Here is a 22,127-nt window from a genome sequence, read left to right as displayed (position 1 = left end):
GTCACGGGACTCAGCAGGCTGGGCTTTGCAAGCTTTGTGGGACGCGTGTGTGCTCACACAGGAGACGCTGCGGGACGCAGTACTCCTCAGGGGAAGAGTACATTCTAGTCGCACATTTGTTGCGTGACTTTATTTATTATTTTTAAAAAATTTTTATTTAATTTTTTTAATAGTAATATTTTTTATTATATTATATTAGTCATCATACAGTACATCCCTGGTTTTTGATGTAAAGTTCCATGACTCATTAGTTGCGTATAACACCCAGTGCACCATGCAATACGTGCCCTCCTTACTACCCATCACCAGCCTATCCCCATTCCCCCACCCCCCTCCCCTCTGAAGCCCTCAGTTTGTTTCGCAGAGTCCATGACTTTAAATGTGGACTGGTTCAGAAAGGAATAAATGATAAGAATGGGCTCCATTCTTTTTCCAAAGTGGTAAGCCAATCAGTCGATGGATTTATTTCTCTCCGTCTTATATGCATACACATACATACACACACACACACACACTCACGCACACACACACACTCACGCACACACACAAAGTCACCAGTGGTGGATTTGTACTGGCACTCCAAGGTGAAAACAAAGAATAAAATCCAAGCCAGCCTGGGCCCTGGACCCTCAGCTGCACTGCTGTCCTGTGGCAGCTGTCCAACCGTGTACACGGTGGCGGACGGCTCAGCCACCACCACGTGTTTCCCAATGGCTCCAAGCGAGCCCCTCCGCAGGCAGCCAGAGTCAGCGCTCACGAGGCCTCGACTGCTAGAGCATCTGCCCCCGTGGCTGCCACTGTTCCCGCTGGTGCTGCCAGTGTCTGCTCTGTCTTGGCCCTCGATGAGGTGGGAACGGGTTGGGGAAAATGGAGGAAAAGTCTCCCGAGGGGTTCTTTGAACCCCAGGAGGAACCTGCTCTTGACATCTCGTCCATCTTGCAGAAGACGGAGCGGCTGGTTGATGGTTAGCCCTCCCGGCATGCAGGATGGTGGCCCTAGACGTGGTGGACCGAAACTGGCCGGGATTTGAACAAGAATATTGCCGGTGTTGCCAAGGTCAGGGCAATAATCGGTAATCACGCTAGGGCCAAAATAAGCGAAACCATTTGCCCTTCCTGCTTGCAAAGAACCTTGCCAGTCTGTCTCACAACAGACAGGGCAGGCAGTGGTGGGCCAAGAATTAGCATTGGGGCCTGGCAGCATTTCGTGGCACTTGAAAAGAATGCGGCCACAGCTGCACGTACACGCTAACACACATGTGGGAGTGACTGACAAGGCATGACAATGGCCTCCGAACGTCACTTAACCATGATCAGTGACCTCCGATGATCGGCCACCATCTTCCTGCCCGCCTTGCTTCTTTCTTACAGATGGCAGTTGGCACATCCGGATATGGCCCGTCCTAGTGTTGTCTCATTTTGCCATCCCAAATATTCACTCTTAGCAAATCAAATTAACTTTTAAAATTATTACCATCATCAGTTAACAGCTGCGCCCCGACCAGTGGTCCCAAGCTTGCAGCGTCTGTCTGTTTCAGCACCACCTTCTTCTCCAGGAAAAACAAACCGGCTAGGGCTTTTGAATTTGGTCAAATGTGAAAACATTTTCTTTTCAAAGAAGACTAGGCATACAGCTGCCCATCGAGTAAAAATTTTCTTTAACAATCAACTGATTCCCCTCTAGTTCAATATTTTGGGTAAGGTTAAAGCAACAATAAAATCCTATGCACATGCTATGGAACAAATGCATTCGTTTTCTAAATACTTGTATTTTTCTTCGTTTTAAATAAAGATTGGAGTCAAGTCTATAAAGATTGAGGCGGGAAAGCCTATGATTAAGAAATTTGATACTTTACCTAATTTGATATTATACCAAAATATAGTTTATAATTGGAGGCATGTAGGAAAATATCCTCATATATGAAAGCTTTCAGAAATTAAGTACTCTTTGTGTAAAACAATAAAAATCCATGCGTGATAAAAATGCTTAGCAAGCCAGTAATAAAAAGAAACTTTCTTATCTTGATAAAGGGCATCCACAAAATATATGACAAATGTCATACACTTCATATTGAACATATATATTCCCTTTAAAATTAAGAGTGAGGCAAGGGTGCCATCTCTCACTACTTCTGTCCTACCTTTTACTGCAAAGCTTAGCCACTGTAGCAAGTAAGAAAAAGAAATAAAAGCTACAAAGATTGGAAAAGAGGAAACAAATTGTCATTATTTGCAGATGATATAATTTTTCTATGTGGAAAATCTATAACAATATTATAGGGAAATGATCTGAATAAATGAGAAAGTTTAGCAAATTTGCAGAATGTGAAACCATATGAAAGTGCATTTCTATGCACTATATAGCAGCAGTCAATAAGCAAATGATTATTTACAACAGCAATAAAAATACAAAGCACTTTGGATTTTACCAAACAAAAATTTTGCAAGACATCATGGAGAAAATTTTAAATCTTTATTGAAGGATACTAAAGAGACCTAAATAAACCAAGGCCTATACTATGTTATATCATAACATATGGGCTTAATATCAAAGATGTCAAATTATGACAGATGTCAATTCTCACCGAATTGATCTAAGGTTCAGTGCATTTCTTATCAAATCCAGTGGGGCTTTTCATAGAGCTTCACGCGTGTACTATAAAACTATTAGAAGAGGAAAGGGACAAAAACATCCAAGACACCCTGAAGAAGATGAACAGATTACACTAAAATTAAGAATTTCATTTTAATTCTGTTAATTGATACCATAAAGTGAGAAGACAAGGCTCAAAATGTTAAAAATATGTAACTAACATGAGTGTGCATCCAGAGTGTATAAATGACTCCTGTGAATGAGTACGAAGACAACCCAAAAGAAAAATGGACAAATGTCACAAACAGGCGTTTCCCAGAAACTATCACGAATGGCCCATGAACAAAGGAAAAGACACTGAGTTGTGTTACAAGTCAGGGCAGGGAAATTAAAACCACAGGAGGATACCTTTCCACACCACCAGAATGACCACATTTTAAAATCCAACTGTGCCACAGACTGACTGGGCCTTGGAGGCATTCTCCAGCACTGAGGGAGGGAGTTTATGTAGATACAACTACTTTGGGGAAAAATTCAGCACCACCTAATATACCCAAGAGAAGTCCTCACACATGAGGTGTGCCCAAAGTGTCCATGCATTGTTTGTGATGGCACCGAGCTGGGAACAAGTTAAACGTCAATCAGTCGAACAGACGAATGAGCTGTGACAGTAGAGCAGGGGAATATTATACAGCAGGGTAAACAAACGGTGTGAGAGGGAGTGTTGACTTTTTCTACCCAGCCATGGAATTGATTCAAAAGTAAGCAAAACAAATTAATTTATTATTTAGGAAATCATATCTATGTGGTACACTTTTAAAACAAGGGTTGGCCTGGCGCTTGCTTTGGTATAAAGTTTTATTGGGACACAGCCACGTCTGATTGCTTATGTATTGTCTGTGGCTACAGTCACACTACAACAGTAGAAGTGAATACTTGTGATGAGGTTGTACAGCCCACAGAGCTGAAAATATTTACCATTTGGCCCTTTGTAGAGAAAGTTTGCTGATTCCCTGCTTTATAGGAAAGAAAGGGAGTGATTAAATAATCCTCATGATAGTTGTTACCTCCAAGGACACCAAGCAGGTGTGAAGAGAGAGGGCTTCTAACATTTTGAAGTAAGGAGTTCTTTCTTTAAAAATTTTTTTTTTAAATTTTAGAGAGAGAGAGTGAGCATGAGCATAAGTGGGAGGGGGGAAGAGGGAGAGAGAATCTCAAGTAGACTCCCTGCTGAGCATAGAGCCAGACAGGGGCTGGATCTCTCAACCCTGTGATGATAACCTGAGCAGAAATCAAGAGTCAGATGCTTAACAGACTGTGCTACCCAGACACCCCCAGGAATTCTTTCTTAGAGAGGTGGGAGGGCCAGGGCACCTGGGTGACTTAGTTGGTTAAGCATCTGCCTTCAGCTCAGGTCATGATTTCAGGGTCCTGGGATCGAGCCCCGAGTTGGGATCCCTGCTCAGCAGGGAGCCTGCTTCTCCCTCTCCCTCTGCCACTCTTTCTGCTTGTGCTCTCTTTCTCTCTCTCAAATACATAAATAATTAAAAAAAAAAAGGTGGGAGGGACACAGAATTCTGGTATTGTTTTTCCCTGAAAGTGTACATACATGTTTTATATACTTTATCATTTGTATGATGAACTCTACAATTTAAACATATTTTTGAAAGATTTTATTTGAGAGAGAGAGAGAGAGCGAGCATGAGCAGGGGGTGGGGGGAAAGAGAAGGGGAGTAGTCTCTCTGCTGAGCATGGACCCCAAAGCGGGGCTTGATCCCAGGACCTGGGATCATGACCTGAGCTGAAGGCAGGTGCTTAACTGACTGAGCGACCTAGATGTCCCAATTTAAACACACTTTTAGAAGGAAAGAGAGATTGTTCCTGATCCTAGCAGTTGCTGCCTTGGGTATTGAGGACCCTGGAATTCTATGACTTATGTCTTACATCTGTATCTGATACTGGCTCTGTCATTATCTTGTTTTGTGCAGAGAAGGAAGTTCTCCTCACCTTTCTAAGCAACACACTGTGTCCAGGAATAGCTTTCTACTCTAAAATTCTAGCCCTCCCAAGAGTATAGGATGAAAAACTGTCTTAGCATTTGAAAAGACAGAGTCACAGATCACCCAGTCTAACCACCCTGCAGTGCAGAATTCCCTTAATGTCTTATACAAATGGCCGCCTCCTTTGCTTGAGCACATGCTGGGAGGAAGTCTGGGGTCACAAATAGCCTGTCTGTGGTTGTAGAATTCCCACCAGGCCCAAGTGCTTCCATATCCTTCTCCCAAATCTCCCTCTTCAACTTCTGACTTCTCTTAGCAGCCCCATGTAAAGGGACTTGAGTATCGTCTCATCTAGGCCTGTCTGTGGTGTGAAGACTGTGCTTGGATGCATCTGGGATCCAGGCCTGTGCGTGGCCATGGGGACCATATGTGGACATGTCAAGAGTCCATGCATTTCTCCATGTGACCCTCCACTCTCAGGCCAATGCTAGTAGTCAGATACTCTCTGTTATCTTAGAATTAAATTTCTGCCACTCTAGCCTCTCCCATGGGTTCCCATTTGGCTCTCTGGTGCATCGCAAAACACATCCCTCATTCACAAGACATTATAAATGTTTGCATTTCCTATTAGTAAAGTGTAATGTTTAACTTACCTGTAGAGATCTGGGATCAGCTTGTCCTCGTACCGAGCACATAGGTTGTTGAGAAGTTGCTCGTGCTGGCCAAATAGGCGGATGTAGTTGGAGGCAGGGAAAGGCTCTTTAGAAAGGCATGTGATGGTTTCCACCATTTTATACTTGTTAATATGTATTCGGAAGTAAGTCCCATTTTTTGCATTACCTGTTACTATTTCTAAACCCTGGTGGGGGTGAAGAGTGGGGGGTATCAAAAAAAAAAAAAAAAACAACGTTAGAAACATTTCTGGACTTTGGGAACTTTATCATAGCAATATATTTTTCATATATAACAGACAGGTTACATCTTATCACACATTACGAATGACAGTAATTGATATTGACTAAACTCAACAGAAGCTAACCCTGTGTCAGAAACCACATACTGGACTTAATGATTAAATGTTCCTCAGGATATTTTAAACTGTGATTGCATTGTTCCACGTTTCTAAATCAGTTGCTAGGTTACAACCAATTCTCTGCTATTCAATACCTCGCACAGCTGGTACAAGGAACTGGGTTTATTCTCTTCTGTGAGGTGTGTTAAGTCTGTTAATTTTTAAAATTTTTTCACAGCACTGTTTTGATGAAAACCGTCTAGTCAACAGTGATCGGAAAGAATTTCAGACTTTCAAAAAAAGTTTATGTAAGCAAAAGAAACAAGTAAAAGATGACTCCTTGCCAGCTGGGTTTGGGGAGGTTCAGCTGTTTGGTCAGGTCTGTTCCCAGGAAGAAGGTTCAAGTTCATGGGCAGGAAGCACACATGTACGTGCTGCAGGCTACTTGTTAGTTTGTAAGTTGTTAAAGGTGCGGATGCATGGCTTTGTGTCCCCTAGAAGCTGGCTAAAATTGCAGTATAAACCCACATGAAAAGGGAAGATAAATCCCATGTTACGATCACTTTTTCTATTTCAGCCCCTAATGACTACCGACCTACCAACCAGAGACATGCTTCCCACCAGCTCAGACACCCAAACTGAGAACCCTCAGTGGAAAAACAGGGTTCTGTTGGTGGCAGCTGAATGTGCACTTTGCCTCTAGACTCTGAACTTAGTACACAGTTACATTCAATAAAGCTTTCCTGAGAGCATATAGATTTAAGCTTTTGCTCTGCACTTGAATGTGGCATTTTAGAAATCCAAGGCAAGTTGGACTACACTGATCCCAAACATTTACTTAGTCCTGGACATCCCCTGGGGATTTTGTCTAAGTAAGGACACATGGTTTAACTGAATTTTTAAATAAATTGAAACAACTGGTGGGTGTTTGGGCATCACATGGCAAAGCCCTGGGGAGGAATCAGCCAATGGAAAGGGCACACAGTGAGATATACAGGAGGGATGTCAGGTAAACCCTGGGCCAACCCCAACTATGTGGGCAAAACTGGGTATCTGGGGGTCAGGGAGAGAGCAGATATAGCTTAGGAAAAGGTTTGGGGGGGTGGCACCTCGAGAGAGGTGCAAGTCATCCATCACTCACAGAGATGGATGGATACAGACAGGAAATCTACCTCCTTAGCAACATGGAAGGCATCAGCTAACAGGACAATGGTACATCCACACAATGGGATGCAACACCTCCAACAAAAGTCCTTGGTAAACTATATTCCTCAACAGGAAAATAGGTTTACAGTACATTTGATACTACAGAAGTATAGTATAAAAGTTATATTTTAGGGGTGCCTGGGTGGCACAGCAGTTAAGCGTCTGCCTTCGGCTCAGGGCGTGATCCTAGCGTTCTGGGATCGAGCCCCACATCAGGCTCCTCCGCTATGAGCCTGCTTCTTCCTCTCCCACTTCACCTGCTTGTGTTCCCTCTCTCGCTGGCTGTCTCTATCTCTGTCGAATAAATAAATAAAATCTTTAAAAAAAAAGTTATATTTTATAACTTACACAGTATTGTTCTATTTTTATAAACATCCATAGTATCATTCTATTTGTTTTTCTACCACACTTTAACAAACCATTCAAATCATCCATTTCTCTGGTTGACAGACTGGGTCACTGTTAGTGTTTCTCTTTCTGCTCATTTAACTATCTGTTGTTTCTATTTTTTAAAAATGACTATCACTTCTAACATGGTAAAAAGTTATTTTTAAATACAGCGGTTGTGTTGTGGCAAGGAATCAGACAGGGAGAGAGAGAAAGAGAAATGAAACAAAGTAGAAGAAGCAAGGGAGAAGGAAGGAAGGAAGGAAGGAAGGAAGGAAGGAAGGAAGGAAGGAAGGAAGGAAGGAAGGGAGGGAGGAAGGGAGGGAGGGAAGAAGGAGGGACCCTGGGAGGGAGGAGTCTGGTGCAGAAGAGTGGGGCTTGTCTGGACTCAAGAAGAGTCTGGAAAAGGCCAGGCTTGAGCCACTGGCTGCAGACCACCTGCTCTCCTTATCCGATCATCTCCTCACCCTGTACTCCTGCCGCAAGTACTTCTCTAGTCCTAGATAGCCCCACAGACTTTCTTCCATCAGGTGTGTTTCCTCAAGTCTTGACTTCTCAGACTGTGCAATGAACACCTCCCAGATTGGGGCATGTGACATAGTAGGGTCAGCCTTACCTAGCAGCCCATCGCACAAAAACTATTTCTGAATTAAATACACAAGGTGCCATGAGAGTGAAGAATGTGCCTGCCACATGTGTTCTTAAGATTTAATACAAGACTTTAAAGACCATTTGAGTTTGGCCAACAACTTGAGGCTTAGTTGCCTCCCTTCCATGTGACCTTTCTCAGGAGGGGTGCCATGGTGGAAAATCGAGTGAGTCTCTGAGGAGGGGCCGCTCCCTGGCCTTGGCGGTGGTAGGGCAGCTGGCAGGTCCAGGAGAGATGGCACTGCCAACAGCTCCAGCATAGATTTAGTGCCAGGTTTCCTCAGGGCTCACTGGAAGGCAGAGTCCACAGTCCCACAAGGTGTTGGCCCTTCCACCTTCTCTTTTAAAGTTTCTTTAAGCTGTGGGATTAAGGAAGGTAACCCAGGCATCAAAGGGGCACAACTTGTGATCCACCCATGTGATGGCCTTTGACTTTACAAAGCGTTTCATTTCTGCTCACGAGGACTCTGCATTTAGGGGGACTGATTTGGCCAAGGCTGAGTATCTCAACACGAGCTCCACCGTAACTGAGTTAGTGGTGTCCTGACAAGTTTTTGCGGAGCTGGGCCAGGTTGCTCCACAGGAGGGTGATACGGTCAGCATCACTTTCAATGATTTGTCGTCATGGTATCTGTTGGGCGTTGTTTGGTCTTATTTTTTAATTTAAAGATTGAATGACAATCTTTGGATTGCCTCTGTATGTTTTCACACATTATAGCTATGAGGGCTTTCAGAGGACAGAAAGAGACCATACTATAGTGGAAAAAAATGACCATGCTGTGTTAAGAGAGCTAATCTCAGCTATGGAAGTAATTTTGTCCATTTTAATGAGATCTGGCACTGTGTTAGCATAACCAGGGGGCCGTTCTGGGAATGTGGAACACATCGAAATATTTTGCATTGACATTAAAGACAAGCCATCTACAGATGGGCTTCTCAGACACAAATTACTCTTTATAGGGCCAGGCAGACTTATATGAATTTTCTAGGTCATTCCTAGTCACAGTTACTGACAGACTAGGAACATCCAGTGAAGTCCAGAACTCTTTCTGCCTATCGTCACAGAAAATCACTCCACGAAGTGATGGCTTGAGGCAGCTTCCAGCCCTGGCACCCCATAAGGGATTTTGAAGTAATGATGATGATTTCATACACTTTCCAATTCTGTGGGATGTGTCTAGTTGCTTCCTTTATTTTAAGTAATAAGTAAATTGTTAGGAAATGTGGATCTTTTTTTTAAAATGTGGATCTTGAATTTAAGATTTTGGCAGAGTAACTGGTTCTGGTGTAGTATGTTTCCCCCTTCCTTTTTTCCTGAATACAATTATCCTTTCGAGTTCCTTTATGATTTTGACAAAGGTTGGAAAATGGCTCTGGAATTCATGCCAAATGGAAGACACAGGAGTAATCAGACTTGGTGTGCAAGAAATCAAGTCCCCTTCTCTCATGATGAACACACAATTTTAAATTTGATGGTATCCAAGGCAGAATTTGTTGTGACAAATTTCTCTATTCCATGGTGTATAAGCCAACAAAGCATGTGGACTGGAATCTGTAAATTAGTTTATTATGTAGGGGTCTCCTTTCTTCTTTTTGTCAGGTTACCTCTCAGAGCTCATGAATTACTAAAGTGTCTTCTTACTTAAATATTCCAATTAGTGAGTGCTACAAAAGTCTGGTAAAATTCATCTGCACTACATTTATTGTAAGAATAGCAGTTCAGTTTCTCTTGTGAAATATTGTTCAATGGGCTCCATTCTCAATCAATTGATTATATTTAGGTGACTGCCTGACCATTTTGGCAACAATTTCACTTAATCAAATTAATTCCAACCCCAAAAGATTGCCATGGAACCATCCTACATTTTTTTTTCTTGGAGAATAAAATGGATAAAAATCTGTTTAGATCTTCTGTACTAATTAAAAAGGAGGCCCACCTGGCAAAATGGTTAATTAAAGTCAGGGGTCCTGTTCAAATACTGTCATAGCACCAGCCAAAGAATCTATTTAAGTTGCATTCTTATTAAAACTCATTATCTAAAAAAAAAAAAAAAAACCCTTTTTAAGAGGGTCTTTATTAAAAACCTCCTCCAACTTTATTCAGAGAGAGGGCCAGGGGTTCATACGTAACTGACACTGCATGCAGGAAATCACACAGTGTCCTTGAAGAATCTGGTTCGGTCTGAAACCAAGTCTAGTATTTTCGAGCTCTTGAACATAATATTTGGGTCCAGTTATTTACCTCTGATGACCAAAGTGCTCGGCTTCTGAACATAACATCTGGGCTTCATCCTATCTATCTAATGCCCCACATCATCAGTAGCAGATTGTATTTTCCAAACATGGCCACAACAATGTCCCCCATCCCACATACTCATCTGCAATATGACCTTGACACTCTTCCCACTGAGAGATGACCTCTATGTCCTCTCTCTGTGAATCCCAGAAGGCTGTGACTGTTCCAGCAGATGGTGGGGGGAAGTGACACTGTGCAGACTATGGAGGATAGGTCATAAGAGGCACAGCAGCTCCACTTGCATGCAGAGCCCTGAGCCATCCCGTGAGAAGTCTGACTACTCTGAGGCTGCCATGCTGTGAGGAAGGCCAGGCGACCAGGATAGCGTGGGTGTGATGCTCTGGTCAGCACTCCCCATGATGGAGTCATCCCAGCCCAGGTGAGTACAAGCCTTTGGAGGATCCACCCACTGAGTCACAACTTATCTTCTAGTCTTCCCAGCTGAGGCTCCAGACACAGTAGGGGTGCAGACAAGCCATTCCCACTGTGTCCTATCCAAATTCCTGACCCACAGAATATGTGAGCAGAATCAAATGGCTGTTTCATGTTGCTAAGTTTTGTTGCACAGCAATAGACACCATAACACTATTCTCTATGATCTTTTCTTTATTTGTAAGAAAATCTGGAATCAGACCATGTATATAGGATATACCTAAAAGAATCTGGGAGAAGCCCAAGGGAAATAAGTTTTAAATACATAGCATCTATTCTTCCCTGCAAGAACCAGGTTTCATTATTTATCTGGAACTATAATTAACAACAACATCCACCACTGACTAGTCACCTGTTTTGTTCCTTAAAGGCACTGTTACCTTATATGTGATTCCTAATAGGACCAGAAATACAGAGAAGTCCAGGGGGAAGTACACAGAAGAGCGGGGATTCTGATTTCCAGGAAGGAGAAAGGTGAGAGACCTGTGCCATTTTGAGTTTGCCTCCCTTAAAGGAATTTTCCAACAGCTTCTACTTACATCTCATGGGCCAAAACCTGCCACAAGGCTAACCCTATTCTCAAGGAAATCTGGGAAATGTGTTTATTTTACATTAGTCAGCCTGTTAACCCTCAAAAATATTCAGGATAAGAAAATAGGCAACTTACAGTGTTGTGTCTGCCCCACTGACAAAAAAGCAAACATGACACATCAGAAAGGCAACCCCCAAATGACAGCAAACACCAGTTTGGGACTGTCTGACAGAGGATCTAATCTGAGGAGGTTGCTGACTGACCAACCACACTGCGTCCTTTCTAGTTACCTTGAACCAGGGGGTATTCCACCCCACAGCTTTTGCTTTTCCTGGATGGCCCTTCCAGGGTAATTCAGGCAGTGCGGGAGAACAATGGGTTCTGTATGGACATTCCGGACCCTAAGCAATGTATTTGTACATTGCCGCATCACAGATTATCTCAAAACTTAGCGACTTACTGTCTTTCAGCAGGTGAATGGATAAATAATTTGTGTTCCATCCAGATAATGGAATATTATTCAGCACTAAAAAGAAATTCCCTATCAAGCCATAAAAAGACATGGAGAAAAGCAATGCACATTACTAAGTGAAAGCAGCAATCTGAACTCATACTGTAGGGAGTCCAACTACATGACATTCTGGAAAAGGTAAAACAATGGTAACTGTGAGAAGATTGGTGGTTGCCCGGGGTTGTGGGGAGGGATAGATGAATAGGCAGGCAACATAAGAATTTTAGAGCCATGAAACTACTCTGTATAACACTGTAATGTGGACACATGTTATTATACATTTGCCCAAACCCATAGAATGTTTAACACCAAAAGCAAACTCTAAAGTAAACTGTGGGCTTTGGTAACAATGAGGTGTCGATGTAAGTTCATCCATTGTAACAAATATACCAGTCTGGTGGGGGTGTTGATCACCGAAGAGGTTCTGTGTAAATGGAGATGGGAAATCTCGGTACTTTCCTCTCAATTTTGCTGTGAACCTAAACCTGCTCTAAAAAATATTCTATTAAAAAACACTTAATGTCTTAAAACAACAATAAACTATTACCTCAATGTTTGGGAGTCAGAAATGAGGAGCAGCTTAGCTGGGGGACTCTGGCTCAAGGTCTCCCATAAATTTATAGTCAAGATGTCCCCTGGGGCCACATCATCGGAAGCCTTGACTAGGGCTGGAGGATCCACGTCCAAGGCAGCTCCCTCACGAGACTGACAAATTGCTAATGGCTGCTAGAGGAATCCTCAATTCCTTACCACATAGGCCTGGGTGACCTCACAACATGGCACTAAGTGATCCGGGAGGGTGCAAGTTAGAGCTGTAATATCTTTCATGACTTAGCCTTGGAAGTCACATGCTGTCATTTCTACACAATCCTGTTGGCTACACAGATCAGCCCTATTTTGTGTGGGAGGAGACCACACAAAGGCATGAATACCAAGGGGCAAGAATCATGGAGCCATCTTGGGAGCTGGTTATCACAGGGTTTTTCTGATGAACCAGCACATTATACTAGAGTCTCTGAATAGAGAGTTTCATCCCCCTGTAAACAAAGTGTTATATTTGAAAGTAAAATGAAATTCAGGAATAATACTTACAAAGTTAGACTGGGCCATTTGTACCTCTAAGGGAGTTGGAATGGCAGGTTTGGCAATATGCAGATAATGGTAAGACCCAGGAAGAATGCCTCCTACAGGAAATGGCAAGTTTTCCACATTTTAATTTCGTTGTTAATGAAGTGGTAGCGGAGTTTATATATTTGTACATAGCACATAGGACACAAGATAAACAGAGATGCCTACCATGGTGTATGCTACTCTAACTATCCTCCTTAAGTACTAATATTAGCAAGAAACTCCCTGAGATTGATTTTATTTAACAAAATCAATGTGAATGTGCCATTATACCCTATAAAATAGTCAGCAATGCCCCCAGGAAAATACGCCAAGCTAATTTTATGTATCCTGTGATTTTGCATAACCCCTGGCACTCTAACCTATGCCTGTCAAAGCCAAACCAAGACCTACAGAGGACTTAAATGGTGCATTGATATTCCCATTCCCTGTCCCTCTTTCATCATGTAACCAAAATATTCAAGTGGATGTTATTAAGGAAAATCAACAAAGTTCTTTGGAAAATTATCATTATGAAATTGTTACTATTTCTAGCTTGTCCCATAGTATAAGCTTGATCTAGCTCTGGTCTTTGATACCCATCCCTTCTCTTCTTTTCCTATGGCCACCACCTTTCCTAAGTTCTTGATCCAAAGTGAGACACAGAGCAGGATCTATCAGAGTCCATTTAGTTAGGTAGAATATGACAAGGACTGGAATGTAGGGCTTGGGTCTCTTTATCTCATGTTCTGTTTACTGGATTAGGGTCCATGGATACCCTAGGGTCCATGGATGGCTTTAGAGGCTGGTCCATCAATCTCCTGGAAATGAACTTACAATTTTGTAAATATGTGCATTTTGTGGTAAAAGGTCCACAACATTCAAAGACACTACTTTCAAAGATATTTCTCATCAGCCAAGCACAAAGAACTCCTGTATTACTCATATGATGATCTCCTTAGGGGTCAATATGGCTTAGGAGACTGCTTTTACAGTTGTGAATGGTTTAGTTTATTCATCTAGATAAGAGGCCAAGGCCTGGGATGCTGTGAGCTTATAGTGAGAACAAAAGTTTAGCAAGATGTCAGGACATTGCCCCACTAACCAGTTGTGAGTAACCTTTGGGCAAGTTACTGACTGTTTCCAGGCTCTCTTTATGTACCTATAAAATAGGGACGGCAGTTATGATATGATCCATACATAAGCAATACATGCTCAAAATACAAAGGACCACAATAAAATGCTAGGTCCATAATAAATGTTTAAAAACGAGACTGAGCCCTCCTTTGTCTCTGTGCAAACCCACTGAGAGTCAGAGAAACCTCCTCACCAAGCCTAAGAGAAACATGAAGGGCTGCCCCAAGCAGTGATCCAGATCTAAAAGGTGGCTTCATGACAGAGAAGAAGGTGGCCTACTACACACCTTGGATCTTGGCTCCCTTGTACATAGGGATGAGTCGGTCAAGATCAGCTGGTGGTTCAGTCACAGGTTCAAGGGTTGGGTCAAAGAGACTGAGCATAGCTGCTGCTAGCTGGAAGCCAATTTCTTTGGAACTGAAGCTGCTATGAGTCCACTCATTTGAGTAATATTTATTGGAGAATTTGGTGAGGGAGCCAGCAGCTCTGATGGCTACGTCATTGGTGTGGAAGTTGGTATCAATCACAAGTCGGCCGTCATAGACGAGACATGCATCATTGAGCGCTTTAAATGTTTCATAATCCACATTCTTCTCACAGAAGCTGAAGAACATCTACAAAGCAAACACTCATGTTATTACTCAGTTATCACTCTTCATTTTACATTCTCAAGAGTACGAATAGTCTCCAAAGCACCTTATTATTGGGGGCATACAAAAACCAAACCAAAACAACAATAACGCTTAATCTACTAAAATGTCATAATGATGTGGTATGTGTGTATATGGAGAGAGACAGATAGACAGACACAGACAGAGGGAGAGAGTCTGCCTTTTGTATGAAGAACAAATTAAGATGCCTAATATCACTCTTTTGTAATCACTCAATTTAGACATCCAGTGGAGAGAAGAATGCCAAGTGATGGAGTAGCTCTCAGAAAAGTAATTTCGTAAGGAGGTTTACATCTATAGAGACAATACTTTCCCTCATTTGCCTACATTTTGAATAGCTCTCATCTCAGCCTTCTTCTATTTTCCTTTTCCTGTGTCTGACACTTAAGTCTCTCCAGGTTCCTTCTTGGGGTCACTTCATTCAGTCTTGAGTCTTCAGATTGCCTCATTCCTGCCCTTTTAAACCAAGAAAACCCATCCTTGAAGAATGCCCCAGAGAGGATGAAAGCCCCCATCAGCCTCAGTATCTACCATGTCTGGGCTCCTGCCTTATTCCTTCCTGCCCTGGCATGGAAGATAGTCACTGAGTAAATATTTATGAGGCGCCTACCCTATGAGAGGCACTGTGCTACAGAGGGGCCTAAAACACCTCTGCACCCTCCTTAAAAGTGACCTGTATGCCCCCTCCATTCTCTGCCCAAATTTCAATGCTATCTTGCGCTTATCTGGATATCTTCTTCCATAGTGATGTTGAAAGTCATTAAGTCAGTCTAAGTTAATTGTTTTTAAGTCTTCAGTTGTCATTGAAATAGTTTAGTCATTTTTATCTTTACCTAAATATAGTTTGCCACCTTATTAAAAGCCTACTAAAAATGAACATATGACATGGGTCCTCATCCTTACTGATAGACATCATACTCCCTGCTTCCTTCACATGCTGCTTTAAGCACCTCACTTACTTATCATGTACAGACATTAGCTGTCCTGGGCCAGAGATACTTCTCTTCCATATCCTTTGCCTGTGCCCATGAATGGTGCATGAATTATGAATGATCCTGCAGTAGCCACTGGTCATGTGTGACTATATACATTTAAATCTAAATTAATTAAAATCAAACAAAATTAAAAATCCAGAGCCTCAATTGTAGTACCTATTTCAAATGCCCAAAACCTATAGCTGGCTAGTGGTTGCCATACTGAACAGCACAGATACAGACCATTTCTATCAGATCTATTGGATGGCGTTGGACTCGGATCCATTATCTCTGTGATGTCCTTTTTCTCCCTCAAGGAGCTCCTAGGGCCTTTTCCCTTTTCCCTGTCTCTATTCCTTCAGCTATCTAACCCTATCCCAGTTACTCCATCCAAGGAAGCTTCTTCAAGTCTGTTTAGAATTTGTTCTGTTTTGTAACTCTTACTCTGTAACCACAGGAAAATACATTTTTCTGAGTCTCTCTCTGACTCTGGATCTTTCTGTCTCTTTGCTCCTCTTTTTTCTCTCCTCCACTCTGTTCCCATCATTATAAAAATGGATCTCCCACTCATACAAAAATGTGGAAAGCCATTTGATTTGAATTGAAATTATACATGAAAAAGAGTACCATCAACCTCTTGAGCCCTTGAAAATACTCAGGAGTCCCCTTCAGCATCCCCACAAAAGTTCTTATACCTACCCAGTTTTTTCCTAATTAAACCTACTTTTAATTAAGTTGCATATTAAATATATTATTTCTTCTTTTCCCAGATTTTAAAATTATTGGTAGTGCAAAAATATTATATTGTTTTGGTGTAGGCATTCACAATTTTGTTACACTGGGGATTTCAGAGGACTTTGTGAACCAGACTGAAAACTGAATAAGCAAATCTAACACAGTTCAAGGGAACATGTGTTCTAAGTTACAAACCTCTCAAGTGCAATTCGTGCACTCCTTTAATGCCAACTTAACATTACAATACTGGATAAAAATATGAAGTAGAAATATCTGGCCACACTGATGTTGTTCTGAATGAATATTTAAGAGTACTTATATTTATAATTCTGATTAGGGAGAGCAAAACTCCCGGGTTAACAGATCAGGAAGCAGTGATCTGATAAATCTCATTCATTATGCATTTCCACAAACACTTCCCATGTTAGACCCCAAGAATATCTTGGTGAAGAGGATAAACACAGAGTTTATAATCTAATTGGAGAGATGGACACCAACAAAGTCATCACCCTGACAAGCAGAGGGTTTCAGACTGTAATGAATGTTGTGTAGAAAAGGGAGACAGCCGGCTGGAGGCTGGAGCATTTGGTGGGCACCCAGGAGGTACCACCACTGGGCAGAAGGAAGCAAGGTATTGATGTGAGTCCAAAATACCAACTCAAGAGTTCTGTTTCTGCTATAATGGTGTAATCCCTTCTAATCCTCTAACTGATACAACTATAAACTCTGGTCAAAGTACAAAAACTATTACCCAAAGATTCCAATGAGCATTTAAAAGGAGACAGATGGTGTAGGGCAGTAGAACACTTGGAACAATGATGAGCATGAGGGTAATTTTCTTTATTTTGGTGGAAAGAGAATGGACTACAGTCACTTTATACACTAGTAGAAGAATAAAGATGGTAGAGGAAAGAGTCAGTGAACTTCAAGTTACATCAATAGAAATTACTCAATGTGAAGAATAAAGAGAGAAGAAACAAAGAGATTGAAACAAATGAATAGGGCCTTAAAGACCTATGCAACAACAAGAAAAAATCTAACAGATATGCAATGGGAGTCCCAGGAAGAGAGGAGAGAAGAATGAAGCAAGAAATAATGGCCAAGACCTTGCCAAAATTTATCAAAAGTTATAAGTGGAGGATTCAAGAAGCTCAGCGCATGAACTCCAAACAAGAGAAATTCGAGAAAAACCATGCAGTGAGACAAAATAAACATGGAACCCCCACAGCATCAAGCTGCTGGGAACTGACAATAAAGAGAAAAATCTGAAAGCATCCAGGAGAAAATGACACATTAAATACAGGGAAACAATGGTTTGAATGATGACAGATTTCTTAAATCAAAACTTTTCCATGTCAGAAGATGATGGAAAAAACATCTTCGAAGTGCTGAAAGGAAAAACAAAAACAAAAACAAAAGCAAAAACAGAAACCTCTCAGGCCATGATTCTATATCCAGCGGAAATATCTTTCAAGAACTAAGGCAAAATAAAGATATTTTCAGAAAGAGGAAAACTAGAGAATCCATTGCCAACAGACCTGCAATTGTATGTGCTATAGGAAGTTGTTCAGGGTGCAAGGAAATTATATTGGATAGAAATTATATTGGATCTTCAGAAATGAAGACAGAACAATAAATTTGGAAAATTGCTGGGTAAGCATTTAAGTTTATTTCTCTTCTTAAGTTTTTTAAAATATGTATGACTACTTAAAACAAAAGTTATACTTTTGTTGGTTTTCAATGTGTGTAGATACATGTCAAATGTAACAGAAAAGGGTGCCCAGAAAGTGGGGAGAAGAGACCTGTATGGTTGCAAGGTTTTTATATTTTATGTGAAATGGTACAATATTAACTCCAACTAGAATGCAAAAGATTACTGATGTATATATTATAATCCATAGAGCGACCACTAAAAAATAAAATAAGATATACACCAGAAGCCAATTGAAATAGAATACTAAAAATACTCTAATTTTTAAAAAGCAGGCAGAGGGGAATAGAATAACAAAGAGCAGAGGAGACAAACAGTAAACCAGTAACAAAATGGTAGACCTAAATCTAACCACACAGATAATTGCATTAAATATTTGTGGTCTAAACACTTCAATTAAAATGCAGAAAGAATAGAAAAGCATGGGGTAGGTAGATTTCTAAGCTGGTCCCCAAGATTCCCACCCATCCTTTTGAGTGTGAGCATGAACTGGGACTGTGATGAGAGGATCACCCCAATGATTAGGGGGTGTTCTATGGCATGGCTGACTAAGATATGCTCTGTGGGTCTGACCTAATCAGGTAAGCCCTTTAAAAGACACTAGGCTTTTCCTGAAAAAGATTTGAAGTGTGAAGGGGATTCGACATGAGAAAGACTCTCTGTTGCTGGCTTGAAGATGGAAGAAGCCATGTGGCAAGGAATGTGGATGGCCTCTTGGAATGAAGAGGGGATCCTGTCTGAGCAGCAAGGAAACAGGGACCTCCCGTCTCAGCTGCAATAAATTAAATTCAACCACAGATCCAAGCTCCAGAGAGACCACAGCCTGGCCAACACCTTGATTTTAGCCTTGAGAGTCCCTGAGCAGAGAAGCCAGTCACACCATAGCTACCAACCTGCAGAGCTATGAGCTAACAAATGGATGCTGTTTTAGTTTGCTAAATTTGTCAAACTTGTTATGCAACAATAAAAATACTAACAAAATGTACTTTATGATACCCATGAGCGACACTTTAGATATAAGAACACAGAAAGTAAATAGATGAAAAAAATAAACCATGCAAACAGTAAACATAAGAAGGATAGCAGGTAAAGTGAACTTTAAAATAAGGGATATTACCAGAGATAAAGGGGCACATTTTATGATAAAAAGCACAATTAATGAGACAGATATGACAATTATGAATGTTCATGTTCTTAATAACAGAGACTCAAAAGAGAGAAAGCAAAAATTAACAGAATTGAAGAGACAAATAGAAAATTCCACAATAATAGTAAGAGATTTTTAATATCTGTCTTGGCAATCGATAGAACTAGACCAGAAAATATCAGTAAAGACAAAGAAGATCCAAACATCACCGTCAACCACACTGATCTGTTACTTATATGTGGAATCACTATGTTGTACACCTGAAACTAATGCAGCATCATTATGTGTCAACTGTATTTCAATTTAAAAAAATGTTATTTACACTACACCTGACAACAGCAAACTATATATTCTTTATATGTTCACAAAGATAGTCCATATGCCTGGACATAAAACAAGTCTCAGTAAATCAGAAAAGATTAAAATCATACAGAATATGTCTCTGACCACAATGATATTAAGGTAGAAATCAATAAAAATATGAGATCTAAGAATAACACGCTTCTAGATAATACAAGGGTCACAGAAGAAATCATAAGGGAGATTAGAAAATATTTTTTGAACCAAATGATAACGAATACTCAACATATTAAAACTTGTGGGAGATAGGTAACACAGAAGAAGTTAGCTTTAAGTGTGTGTATAAATAATGGCTTAAGGTTCTACCTTAAGGAACTAGAAAAAGGGCAAAGTAAATCCAAAGCAAGCAGAAAAAAATAATTGTTAAGAGCAGAAATCAATGAAAAGAGAAAACTGACAGACAAGAGAAAATTAATAGACTCGAAAGCTGGTTCTTTGAAAAAGGTCAATAAAGTCAGCAAACATCTAGCTAGACAGAAAACTTGAGACAGTTCTGTGTCTCTCTTCTCTTTCTCTCTCTCATCAGCTGGACAGGGAGAGAGAGATTGGACACAAATCTAATACCAGAAATGAAATACAAGCTATGCTACAGATTTTAGACTAAATAGATGATAAAAGAGTATACAAACAACTTAGTGCCAACATTTAACCAATTTAAATGAAATGGACAATTTTTTTAAAAAGTACAACATACCAAAATTGACATATGAAGAAGCAGAAAATCTGAGTAGCCTTAGAGCTAATGAAGAAATTGAATTCATCAAAAACCTTCCCACAACATAAATTCCAGGCCCAGATGGTTTCACTGGTTAATTCTATCAAACATTTGAGGAAGAAATAATACCAGTCTTACACAAAATTTTCCAGGAAACAGAGGAGGAGGAAACATTGCCTAAATTATTTTATGAGGCCAGCATAGCCCAAATACTGAAAACTTATAAGGACATTACACAAAACCAGAAAACTAACCAAGGAAAATTACACAAAACCAGACAAAAAAAACCAGATCAAGAACCTTCATGAATATAGTTGTAAAATAGTTTCAAAAGTTCTTTAAACATTAGCAAATCAAATTCAATATATTGAAGGATAATACATCATGAATGACTAGGGTTTATTCCAGAAATGTAAGGTTAGCCGAACATTTTGAAAATCAATCCATGTAATTCACCCTATCAACAGCACTAAGGAGAAAAGAATATGATCTTTTTTAATAGACATAAAAATATCTGACAAAATTCAATAGCTATTCATGATAAATCTTCTGAACAAACTAAGAATGAAAGGTTACTTCCTCAGTCAGATAAAAGGCACCAAAGAAAAGCATACAGCTAACCTCATATAAAGGGGTGAATGCCTAAAAGCTATCTTTTGAGATATGGAAAAAGGCAAGAATGTCCATTTTCCCCACTTTCAGTCAATATTTCACTGGAGGTTATAGCCAGTAGATTAAGCAAGTAAATTAAATAAAAGGCCTAAATATTAGAAAGAAGTAAAAGAGTTCCTACTTGCAGATGGTATATTTATGGATCTAGAAATAAATTACTAGAACTAATAAGTGAACTTAGCAATGTCTCAGGATACAATGTTTATATACAAAATCGACTGCATTTCATATACTAGCAGCAATCAGTTGGAAAACAAAATTTTACAAACCCATTTATAATAGCTCAGATACTGCACAAAGGGAGATATACCAATGGTCAATAAGCACATGAGAAGATGCCCAACATCACTAATCATCAGGAAATCACAAATTAAAAGCACAATGATACATCATGTCATACCCACTAGAATGGCTAAAATTAGAAAGACTGATAATACCAAGTGCTAGCAAGTATATAGAGCAAGTGAAACTCTCATACATTGCTGGTAGAAATATGAAATGATATGGCAAATTTAGAAAACAGTACAGCAGCTCCTTTAAAAGGTAAACATTCACTGACCATATGACCTAGCCATTCTTTGGATATATAGCTAATGGGAGTGAAAATATGTCTACACAAATATCTGTACAAGAATGTGCATAGCAATTGAATGAATAAACCAAATGTGATATAGCCATACAATGGAATACTACTCAGCCATGAAAAGGAATGAACTATTGATACATGGAATAATATGGCTGAATCTCAATACCATTATGCTAACTGACAGGAGCCAGATATAAACTAGTACATAATGTATGATTCTGGTTATAAAAAATTAGCTTTAGCAGGTGCATATGCTTGTGACATCATCTGTTTTAGTTTGCCAATCCTGCTGCAACAAAGTACCGTGCACTGGGTGGCTTAAAGCAACGGAAATTTACTCTCTCACAGTTCTGGACATGAGATGTCTGAAGTCATGGTCTTGTCATCACCATGCTCCCTCCTGAAGCTCTAGGGAAGACTCCTTCCTTATCTCTTCCTAGCTTATTGCTGTTCCATGACTTACAGCTGCCATCATTTCATTATATGGCCTCTTTCCCCAAGTGTCTCCGCTGAATCAAACCTTTCTCTCCATCGATGGGCACCAGTCATTACATTTAGGGCCCTCCCCAATCCCATATGACCTCTTCAGTTGATAACATCTATAAAGATCCTATTTCCAATGAGGTTACATTCACAGGTACTGGGGATTATGACCTTATCTTTCTCTGGGGGTGGGGGGACATAATGCAACCCACA

At 40.5% G+C, this 22,127-nt stretch overlaps 1 protein-coding gene across 1 annotated transcript in view; it reads right to left on the bottom strand.

Annotated features, from left to right (window-relative positions):
- CFAP61 (cilia and flagella associated protein 61) overlaps positions 1-22,127 on the bottom strand; it is a 295,349-nt gene that overhangs the window by 55,193 nt on the left and 218,029 nt on the right. The window contains exons 23-25 of the mRNA XM_045805725.2: positions 14,147-14,474; positions 12,709-12,800; positions 5,246-5,451 (exon numbers count right to left, since the gene is read on the bottom strand). Of these exons, the coding sequence (XP_045661681.1) occupies positions 5,246-5,451; positions 12,709-12,800; positions 14,147-14,474 (626 nt within the window). The remainder of the gene's footprint in view (positions 1-5,245; positions 5,452-12,708; positions 12,801-14,146; positions 14,475-22,127) is intronic.

Source organism: Ursus americanus, chromosome 22 (genome assembly GCF_024610735.1).
Source record: "Ursus americanus isolate L20-20 chromosome 22, mUrsAme1.1.p, whole genome shotgun sequence".
NCBI classification, from domain to species: domain Eukaryota; kingdom Metazoa; phylum Chordata; class Mammalia; order Carnivora; family Ursidae; genus Ursus; species Ursus americanus.
The sequence above is the reverse complement of the archived record's forward strand: the minus strand, read 5'-3'. Positions and strand labels throughout refer to the sequence as shown.